The sequence below is a fragment of the Myotis lucifugus genome, unplaced genomic scaffold (genome assembly GCF_000147115.1).
Source record: "Myotis lucifugus unplaced genomic scaffold, Myoluc2.0 scaffold_333, whole genome shotgun sequence".
NCBI lineage: Eukaryota > Metazoa > Chordata > Mammalia > Chiroptera > Vespertilionidae > Myotis > Myotis lucifugus.
Window position 1 is genome coordinate 1,198,058 of NW_005871381.1, and position 11,463 is coordinate 1,209,520.

The 11,463-nt window shown below is 46.7% G+C and overlaps 1 protein-coding gene across 1 annotated transcript in view; it reads right to left on the minus strand.

The window, feature by feature from the left end:
• Window positions 1-11,463, minus strand: part of DOCK2 (dedicator of cytokinesis 2) — a gene marked incomplete at its 5' end in the record, with an annotated part of 352,195 nt that overhangs the window by 331,896 nt on the left and 8,836 nt on the right. Inside the window, 5 exon segments of the mRNA XM_023764503.1 lie at window positions 4,827-4,995; window positions 6,204-6,329; window positions 6,886-6,962; window positions 7,066-7,141; window positions 9,442-9,577. Of these exon segments, the coding sequence (XP_023620271.1) occupies window positions 4,827-4,995; window positions 6,204-6,329; window positions 6,886-6,962; window positions 7,066-7,141; window positions 9,442-9,577 (584 nt within the window).

An 11,463-nucleotide genomic window follows, 5' to 3' on the forward strand; every position in this document is an offset into this window, starting at 1 on the left:
TTCCTTTTTTTTTTTTTAAATTTTCACTCCAAGGATACTATGCGTTCTATTAAAAAGAGTAGAAGGAAGAGGTGGAGAGAGAGAGAGAAACACATTGTGTTGAGAGAGCACTTCACTTTGTTCTCTCTGGCATATGCCCCAACCGCGGCGTCTGATGAGCGTAACGTCGACTCGATCAGTGCAATGCTCGAGGTACGCGCCCTTTTTTCGAGTAAAACCTGAGCCAAACCAACAAGGGCAACAGGAATTACCTCTTTATGGAGTATACCAACCCCTGATTCTCTCTCTCTGTTCATTCTAGTTATTTGACCACCAAACAGATCTGAGCCAGGATCACCCAGAAGGGGCTTAAGTGGGGTTCTTATACAAGAGCAGCAGATTTTAACCTCCAGTCTATAGAGACTCAGGGATGTGAGGATTGGGTTTGCAGCTCCAAACCCCCAAATTGCAAAACTGTGTGCCTCTGGGCATTTGTATCGTCTGAGAGTCCAGGCCTCTCACCAGATTCTACCAGATTCTCCAATAGATCCTTGGCACCAAGCCCGCCTCCCAGGACTGAATGGCCCAGCTGGCCGCGTGTGGGCCCTGGGACCCCTGTGGGAAGGAGAATCCCGCCCCTCTTGTGGCAGAGCGCCCACTTTACTTCTGAGCCACAGGGAAAGGAGGAGCTCAGTTTAATACTGACGGGTCGTACTTGCAGCCAAACTGAGTCTATTTCAAAGTAAGGATACAGTGCCCTTTCAAAACTGATCTCTAAAAACAAAAACAAGAGCCTAGTAGGTTTGGCTCCATGGATAGAGTGTCAGCCCGAGGACAGAAGGATCCTGGGTTCAGTTCTGATCAAGGGCACATACCTTGGTTGCAGGCTCGATCCCAGGCCTTGGTCAGGGCAAATGCTGAAGGCAACCAATCAATGTGTCTCTGTCACATCGATGTTTCTCTCTGTGTGTCTCTCCCCCTCCCTTCCACTCTCTCTAAAATCAGTGGGAAAATATCCTCAGGTGAGGATTAACAATACATAAATAATGAATAAATAAATAAATAAGTAATCATAAGGAGAACCAGAGAACTGGAAATAAAGAAAGACACACATCTCTTCTACTTCTCACAGGGAAGAAGCCTTTCAGAAATTCTCTGGGCAATAAACTAAAAACATGCTTCCAAGCTTTTTCTAACCCTTCAAAGAGTGCATTTTGTCTAGCATTGTGCTAAGTCCTTTCCACACCTGACCTCACTTATTTCCATCTTCATAACCACCTCTGACGATTACCATCATTATCCCCATTTCACAACTGAATAAACTGAGGCCCTGAGAGGTTAAGTCACTTGCCCACAAGTAGCAGAGCTGGACTACATCTCAGACCCTCTACTCTTTGCCTAGTGTTCCTTCTAGAACAACCTAGATGCTTTCCAGCCACCCAAGATTTATATTTGGTGACATTTATGGGCTTAGAGTTTCTGTAGCTCCAGTGAATTCCATCTAGCTCATAAAATCTAAAGATACACATCTATCTCTGGTGAAAGTAGAATTGCTGTATGGCAGGCAACGGAATCCCACAAAACTGTCCTGATGATGAAAAAAAATATTTTTAAAAATTTTATGTATTGATTTTTTTTTAGAGAGAGAGAGAGAGAGAGAGAGATTGCTTTGTTGTACTACTTACTTATACATTCATTGGTTGATTCTTGTATGTTACTTATACATTCATTGGTTGATTCTTGTATGTGACCTGACCGGGATCTAACCCGCAGTCAACATTCTAAACAGCTGAGCTACCCAGCCAGTGCCTCAGATGATGAAAAATTTTGATTGCCTAAGGCTGGAGAAAAGTCTCAGTATTATTCTGAGAAAGGCCTAAGACCCTCAACCCTTCAGAGATAAATTGGACATTGCCAAATGTGTCTAGAGAGCATCGTGATTGGGACTGAGCCCAGTTTTAGGGAAAATATAGATTTGACTCAAGTAAGCCTGTTCAATAATTTTCCCCATTGCCTACCCCCGGAACCCCAGTTAACAGTCAGGAGGCTCTGCTGACTCCGTCAGCCGAGCACATCTGAGCAGGAATCAGGAAACTGGAGGCTTTAAGGCTGAGTTGGCCTTGGCAGGCACACTTCAGCAGGAGGGACCTCAGGCTCATAACACAGGCCCTATTTACCTTGCAGGAATCACCTGAGGAACAAATGTCACCATGGATGGGAACGCGCCAGAAAGTGTGCCACACCTATGAGGCCACCTCACGGGGAGATGCCTATGAGCATCCACCAGGCGGGAGTCAAGCCTGGAGATCGCTCTACCTTTCCAGGAAAGATGGCCAACAGTAATGAACACCTATTATGTAGATTACCTCACTTGATAGTCACAAGAATAAGGTGCCACAGCTGGCCTCATTTGCAGGCAGAGAATCTTCGGTACAGAGAGATCATGTAACTTGTTCAAGGTCATCCTGCTACTCTGAGCTGAGCTGGGCTTTGAGCCTGGCTATCTGGCCCCAGAAGGCATAGTCTTAACCATGACACCACACTGCCTCCCACGCCCTACCTCCCACCTTAAGCTGGTCAGAAGAGCAGAGGTTTCTCAACCTGACATCTGAGCCTTTTTTTAATTCTCTTTAGACTTGCTCAGGCATCCACATTGGATTGCCCACTTGAACACCCTTGATTCATGCCCAGGGCTTCACCCTGTAGTAGGTCTGCCTTCTCTTAATGTTTTCCTTCCTGTTACCAAGTACAGCATACCAGGTATCTTACACCTACCATTTTGTTTAACCTGAAATCTGACGAGAAGGATTATTATTCCTCTTTTATAGACAAATAAACCTGCCCAAGATCACACAGCTGATAGGAGAGGCTTGGATCTGAACCCTGAATGTTTGAGCCCAGAGCTCACCTCATTAGCTTCTCTCCTATGACCCTTTCTGAGCAAGGTCGTTGAGACCCCAAAGTGAGCCAATGACCTATATACCCCACTGTCCTCTGGCCCCACTCCGCCAAGGGCCTTGTGCCCCTGAAGCAGGAGGAGAAGTCGGTATCCCTAAAGGGGCCCGTTCCCACAGGAGCCCACCAGCGTCAGACAGGAGTGTTTGAGTGAGCCGCCTGGCACTTCATTAGGCAGTCATATTGATTTCTGCAGAGAGAGAAAGGCAAGCCTCTCACAGGCTTCCATAGCAATTTTCAATAGTCAGTCAACTGAACTCCCCCATAACTTCCCTAGTAGATGAAACTGCAAATTATCACCACGACCCACAGCTGCCTCTCCACCTCAGCCCCAGCATGCGTGCTCCCGTATTCATCTGTGAGAAATGCGTCTATGCCGCCTGGTGGGGTATGACTTGAAAAGGTAGCAGAGGTAGAAGCAAGAATGGTTCAGAAACAAGGTAAGACACCTGCTTTTCTGTTAACGCTTCTTCTAATTTGTCATTTGGCAGCATTGGCGGCAAGGGTATCAATGGCTTAAAAACTGAAGCCGAGGTTAAAAAGTTCCCCAACAGGTAGCTGGGTAAAAATAACTTCAAAGCAGTGGTCTGTACATTCGGGGAAATGCAAATTCCCTTTCAGATAAAAACCCTCTACTCTTCCTTTATGTTCCTTTCGGCAACATGTCTCTCACTTATTTTATTTTTCAGAAAAGTTTCAGAATCAAAAAAAAGAAAATGAGTTAAATGCCTGTATTTTGCTCAATTAAATATTAATTAACAGAGCCAGTCTTTATGAACAAAAATGCAATTGTGGGGATTTCCTTAAAGTTAAAATAGATTTTGATAGAATTGGTTACTAGCCTCATGTTAAAATGAGAAATGACTTGGGTAATTTTTTAGATGGATAGACGTCACAGTGAAGTGTTTAAGAGGGCCAGAAACCTGGAATGAATCCAAACCCCCCTCTGCTCATACTCACCTCATGACCTTGGGAGAGCTGTTTAGCTTCCCACTCTGTAAAGATGGGGTAATGATGGCAATGCATCATGCTTACCGGGGGTACCTGGCACGTTGCAATGGCTCTGTAATGCTAGTTACTCTTAGGTGGAGGAAGGCAAGATCTGCCTGAGCTCAGGCCCCAGGCAGAGCAGATGACTTATCGACACTCACACCACATCCCACTGTGCTATCTGATCACCTACTGCGGCCTGAGAGGAGCATTTGCCCATGCTGCCACTTCTGCTGAGAGCAATTTTATTTTCAGCTAAGTGTTCCTAAAGGAGAAATTGAGGCACAAGACCCTCCCACACACTGGACACAGCTGCTGACAACCTTAGAGGAAATGTAAGTAAATAGATGTAAACACACATGACAAATATTGTAGAGGACATATGCTGTCTAAATATTTATAGCAATGTGCTTTGCATTCTTGCATACACTCGGCCAGCCCTCTGGAGACCAATTTACTAATGAGGCTTTCCACCAGCATCTGGCTGAGCGCTGGGAATTTAGAGCAAGTGCTGGGTTGTCTGTGTTGAGCGCATCCTGAGTCTCCACCAGCCTAAGGCTCTGTATTGATCTTTTTTTTTCTTTTTTGCCATGAATTTTGCCTGAATAAACCAGCTCATGTTTCAATGAGAACAACATTTTAACTGCAAAGGCTAACCTATGGAGTGAGGCCAAGCAAAAAGAAAAAGAAAAAAGAAGAACTAGCAGTCATGAAAGGAGAGGAACAGGCATTGAAGAGCTGCTTTGGTGTAAAGAAATAACAACACCAGGTCTTATTATGGGCTACTGTGCTAACCGAGCTCTAAGGTGTAGGTCACATTACTCAACACCATCCCGAAGGCAGTTGGCATTTAGAGAGCAGAATCAGGGGTGGGAAATGCAAATCTTTACTAGCAGAGGCCCCCAAGGGGGGCCTTGTCACCCAGAGCGACAGCAGGGGTCCTTACAGACAACGTTTTGCCATCCTCCGCGCACACACACATGATCACTTCCATGTTCCTCTGTGTGGTCTTGTTGTACTTGTCAAAGTCGCCTTGTAGGAGAGTGATGTAGATGTCGTTTCTGACATCCCCTGAGGCAGAGGGAGAGAGAGAGACAAGAGTTGGAGTCTGTGCAGCTGGAGGGCTGCTGATTAGAGAGGTGGAGAACAGGGGGAGTGAGCGGAAGTTCCCCGCCTTGATGTCCATTAATGAAATTAAAATCAGAACTGCTTGGAAAGGCATTTTACCTCATCGGGGAGGCGGGAGCAATAGGTAACAAGGGGATGGAGGAGCAATAGGTAACAAGGGGATGGAGGAACACTAGGAAATCAGTTGCAAAGCGGGGTTGGGGGTGGGTAAGGATGGTCAAAACTGGCCATGTATTTCTCTCCATTGAAATCATTTAATTTTCATCCTCTAGTGACACCTTCTGGGAAGGCAAAGGAAAGCTCCAATTGAACTGATCCAGGCCCATTAATAGCTACCGTGGACACTCACTGATCTTTTACTCTGTGGAAGCGGAGCATTGCTCGTGTGTCCAGGGAACCCAGGGTCGGGGATGAGGAGCAAAGGGTCTTCGGGGATCGGGGCAAGAAGAATTGAAGGGGAATCACAAGAAACTGAGGTCGCAGGTAAAGCAGACATGAAGGACTGACAATACAGGCCCCAGTGGCTGTGGCAGGAAGAGAGGAAGTCAGTGAGAACAGTCGTGGACACGAGGTTTAGGACAAAAAGGAAACTTTTCAAAGAATCTCATGTAACCTCAGTCATCTTCCTTTTATGTCAGACACATTGGGAAAATGTTCATAGTAGTGGTTACTTCTGGAGACAAAGTATTAGGGAGCTTTTAATGTTTCACTTTATACCTTTTTAAGCTATTTGAACATTTTACAGCAGGCATGAAGTCTTTGGTAATAAAAAAATTGTTTAAAATTTGAAGGGAATGAATATTCTCCCCAGAAGAATGGACTTATTCTATATGTAGTAAAATAGAAAAGATGTCCATGCTAAATAGTTAAGCAGTGAAGCAAGTTACTTTATATATAAAGAATATGAAGTAATGGTGTATAAAGCATATAAAGGACAGCCCCACTTGTGGGGAGAAAGTGCATGTGTATATTTATGTGTTTGCGTTTAGTATGTGAATGCGTAGATTTCTGTAGATACAAAAATTGTTTTCAGTGGTGACCTTCAGGAAAATTTAGAAAAAAGCAGTAGAAAAGGAAGGAGTTGATTTTGTAAGAAGAACTGATTCAACCAGCTGGACCCCCACCCCCCACTCCCCGAGGAAAGGCCAGACCTGGCATGATGATCTCGGGGAAGCCCAGCTTCCTGGCCACCACGGTGGTCCTGTCCACCAGGTGGGGGTAGTCCTTGGGGATCTGAATGATGTCCCCCACGAGCATCTTCATGGTCACCCAGAGGCCTGGAAGGGAAGGCTCACCATGAAGAGCCAATTTCTTCAAGGTGTTCTCTCAGCCTCACCCCTCCACACCACCACCACCACCAGCTCTCCCTGGGTCTCCTTCTGAAGGAGAACACTGGAAGCAAACATCTGGAAGCAGACATCAGCAACCAGGCATCTCTAGGTCTGAATCCCACTGGTTACTTCTAGCAACATCAATGCCTGTCAAATGGCCCCGCCTCTCTAAGCCCAGCCTTCATAAAGGGCATGATACCATCTACCTCACAGAACTGTGGGAAGGACTAGATAAAATAAGGAAACATGTTCAAGTGCCTGACATATAGGAGGTAGCCAGGACATAGGAGTCCCTCTCTTCCTATGGGCACTAGAACATGCCTCCCAGCTTCAGGAGATGTGGTTTCCATTTCTGTGGGTCACACGCCCCCACTCTTCGCAATGGTCTGTCTGGAAGGAAGGCTGTCTTTCCCAAGGCTCAGATTTTGGACCTGTTTGTTGAAGAATCAGAGGCTCCCAAGCCAGAGGCAGGCCCAGTCCACTTGGCGAATTGGCACTGTACCTTGCCCTCCGCTGTCTCCCTTGCAGGTCGTGACTTTGCCCAACAGACTGTGCAGGAAGTCATTCTCAGCTGTCACCCTGCAAAGAAAAAGAGCACAAACACTCACAGGAGGCCCTCATGTGGTCCCCAACACAAAAGGGTGTGGCTTAAGAGAAGGGAGATAAATGGGAAATCTCTCACGGGTGGAAAGGAATGAAGTGCTGCTTCTCTTCGTCACTCTCTGCTTTCCCCTTGACGATGTCTGTTATATCCATAACTAGAAAAAGCAGAGAAATGAACAGTGTAAGTCCTCCTACACCCAGGAAGGGATGACAAAGGGATGAGACTGTAGGGCAGAAGGCTGGGGCAGGAAAGTCTAAGAGAGCAAGCCAGCGTCAGACAATACACAGACATGTTCATAACATGTAGCACCTGGCCAACTGCTGGCAAAGGAGGCTGGGCATCAGCAAGCCACGGAACCATCCGGGAGAATGTGGGTTAGCAGAGCCAAGAAGAAAGGGTCAGGGTAGTGACTGTGGAATGAAGCACTTGGTTTTGGATTTGACGTGTATGTATTGCACGTCTACTGTGCCTACAAAACCCGAGAGTGGTGACTCGCTATGGGATCTGAGAACCAAATGAGATCTATTCACCCTCTTTTCATAAACATGCTCACAGCACAGACACATAACTGTCGGAGCTCTGAACCCTGTGATTCCAGAGGGGTCCTGGATCCTCAGAAATTTCTTAGCTCAGCCACTAAAGGTCTACAAAACCAAGGTGAAGAGCTCCGGCATTGGAGCAGGGATATAGAAACGATGGGGGTGAAGGGAGGCACTAAAAAAAGCTAGTCAGGTAGAGCTAAAATCCTAGTAACATGACATACCCCAACACAGCAGGCCCTGGGCAGGGAGCCCCTAAAATTTCTTGAGTAATAATTAATCAGTGACTAAATCTAGCTCAAGATGTGAGTTAAGGAGCCGAGAAAAGGCGAGGAAGTGTTATTTGAACCAGGCCAACATCTACTCTCTCCGATTAATACACCCCCATGGTCCATTCTCTGTGAGCAGGATTTGGGTAGAGCAATCTCCCTCTGGCTCCAGAGTTGTTCGTATGAACTGGGCGATCAGAGGACCACACACCCCTGGTCAAGGTAGATACTCTGGGGATGACCACAGGACTGTGTTTAAGCTCCTGGGATTTCTGCTGAAAATAATGGGGAAGAGGTGCCTCTTGCCCCTGGATTGCTAAGCTGGTAGGATGCAAGCTTGGAACACTAGCCAACATTTTGGAAACTAATTGGAAAGCCATCTTCGGAATAAGAGGACATGGGAGCCAAGAGATAGAGAGATGTCAGTTCATTTGAGTTCCTGGATCCAGCTATGCCTGAAGCAATCTATCTCTGAACCTTTCAGTTATACCAGAATGCTGTCACCTGAAACTGAAAGAGCAGTCAGGCCACAGCAGAGGGCAAAGGCACATTTTGAGGTGAAGTGGAAGGTCCCTCATGCCTTAGCAGGAACACTGTGATGTCAAGGGTGAGGGGCCTTCCCTCACCCCCTCACATAAAATCAGAGCATTTTAAAGCAGATCATGCACCAACCAGATCCAAGTCTCTCGTTTTTCAGATGGTGAAACTAGGGAAAATGCTTGCCCAAAATCAACTAGTTAGCTAGCAACACTGCCAGGTTAAAAAACAACAACAGCTTAGAATAAGCTAACTTGTTCCACTCCACCACTCTGCAAGCAGTGTAGGGGACAAGCTGAGAGCTGACTGGTTTGTGATTACTGAAGATCAGAGTATTTGAAAGTGAGGTACCAGAAACCCTGGGTTTAAATGTGGTACACAGAGATTATAAATGGTACATAATTAGAAATTTATATTCTAATCAAAAGAAATAGCATATCCAATTACTGTTTCCACAGGTATTTAAATTGCCTTTTAAGAAAAAAATATGCTTTAGTTATAATAAAGTGGGCTAATTAAAAGGAAATACGTTAGGTAAATAATAGTACAAGTGATAGTCAAATATAACAAAAACCACACAAGTGGGACAAGAATACTGAAGTCTGGGACCCGAGAGAGCAAAGGCTGGGGACGATGGGAAAGGGACCTTGTTCTCGGCAGCCTCCGGGGTCACCCGGACTCTCCAATCATCCACTCCCACCTGCAATCACACAGGTGGTGGGTGATTCACTCCGTGTAACTGCATTTCCCGTCCTGAGTTGTTGTTTTTCAATGATTTGCTCTTTATAATTAGATCCCACCCGTGGTGTTCTTCCTTTTTCTCTTTGCTGGGGAGCCCAGGCGCCTACTGCTCAGACTGCGCCCTGCTCCCAACGCTCTGCTCCAGACACGAGGATCCCATTATCATTGCCTTCATCATAAACCTGGACTTAGTCACTAATACTTTTTATTTAGCCACCAGAAATGTAAGTATGAGGGGCTGTCTGGCATAACATTTTTTTGGGTGATGAGGGAGAGGTCAAGGAGGAGAGGGAAGAGGCTCCTCTTAAAACACAGCCACATACAATGTGCGCTCCAGTGAGAGTTAATGGCGTGTCATGTGTCATTACCTGCCACCCCAAAGGGCCGCCTCAGTCCCTGTGTGCACTTCTTCATATTAGTGTCCTTCAGATCCATCTTCCCAACTCGGACTATTTGACAAATCAAGTAAATTTTATCCCTGTTGAGGTCTTTGTTTCCAAGATCCTGTGGGGCAGGAAATGAGAACAATTACACATCATGGGCCTAATGGGAAAAAGTAGAAAGGGAAACCAAGTAACAGTAAGTCCTTGAGGTCGAGTTTAGCACTTAGTATTCATGGAATAATCATACAACTGGTCCTGGTAAAGGCAGAAAACCAAGCTAGCACACCCATTTCACAGATGAGAAAGGTGAGTGTTGGGAAGGAAACTGGGTGACAAAACTCTGATGCCCAGTCCACCTCAATCTGACAGGAAGAGAAGTCTAGAGGTATAATATCGGCTATACAGACAGGATTCCCTGTATGCTAGCTGGTGGCCCCCCAAAACAGCATTTGCTACAAATGACTCTATCCATTTCATCATTGCTAAGCACCTCTCAAGACAAAGGCAAAAGGAAGAGGGGGAAACCCTAAGTTCCCATTTCCTGACACCTAATGTATGTATATCACTCAGGGTTGGGTTGTCGTGACACCAAACAACCCCAATATCTCAGAGCTTAGAACACAACAGAAGTTTCCTTCTGGCTCCAGCAATAGGTCCACTGCAGATGCGTGGGCCTCCGCTCCGCTCACTTCTTCACTCTGGGCCCCTGGCTGATGGATGACCTCATCACGAAGGTGCTCCCACCCCTCAGCAGAGGGAAGGAAACATGGCAAATCACGTACTGGCACTTAAAGCTTCCACCAGGACAGATGCACACCACTTCAGCCTTCATTTCATTGGCGAAAGCGAGGTGTGTGAGCATGCCACCTTCAAGAGGGACAGGGGGAATCGAAGATGGCGGCATAGGTAAACACACCGGAGACTGCCGCCGTGGACAACCACTTCAAAAATACAACTAAAAGTCTGAGCGGACATCAACCAGAACCACGGGAAGGCTGGCTGAGGAGAGTCTCTTCAACTAGAAGCAAAAACAACAGCATTCCGACGCTCAGCGGAGGCGCAGTGTGGAAAATTTAAAGGTACGGCGGTGCGGTGGTGCGGCGGTGCGCGCGCAAAGCGGGCTGGCGGCTGAGGGCGCGGTTGTCGTTTTCAATCAGGAGCGAGTCTCAGACTCTGGGCTACAGATCCGGGAGAGTCTCTAGGGACCCAGACTCAAACGGGAGAAGCGGGACTGTCTGGCTACGGCCCCTCCGAGGTTTGCAGAGGTTGCTGGGACAGAGAGGCAGAGCCCCTGGGGACGGACTGAGAGCGGCCATAGCTGCTCCCTCCCCCCGCCCTGTTGAGCCCGCCCCGCCCAAGCCCTGTGCAGAGCCATTTGCCGATCGCCTCAGGCAAGGGCTGGACTAGCGCCTCCCCAGAGGACTGAAGTTTTCCCACAGCTGATTTCCACAGCCAGTCGGCCTGGTGGTCAAATCCCTCTAGTGTTAACTACAACAATTAAGGCTTGGCTAGAACAAGACTGCGCACAGAGACCACAAGGGGGTGCACCAAGAAAGCATAAAAGATGCGGAGACAAAAAAACATGACAGAAATGGAGGATATGGAGCTAAGAATCGCAATTTTGAGGGCTTGCCATAAATTTGTGCAGAGCCTCACGAAAACTAATGAGACCCTCGATGCTACGATAAAGAAATTAGAAAGTAAGCATACACGGACTGAAATAAAGAATATTATACCCAATAGCAGACCAGAGGAGCACAAGAATCAAACCAAAGATTCGACAAAAAACACCCAATTGGAAAAGCAAAATGAAAAAAGAATCCGAAAGTGTGAAGATAGTGTAAGGAGCCTCTGGGACAGCTTTAAGCGGACTAATATCAGAGTCATTGGAGTGCCAGAAGATGAGAGACAGCAAGATATTGAAAACCTATTTCAAGAAATAATGGCAGAAAACTTCCCCCACCTGGAGAAAGAAATGGACTTACAGGTCCAAGAAGCGCAGAGAAC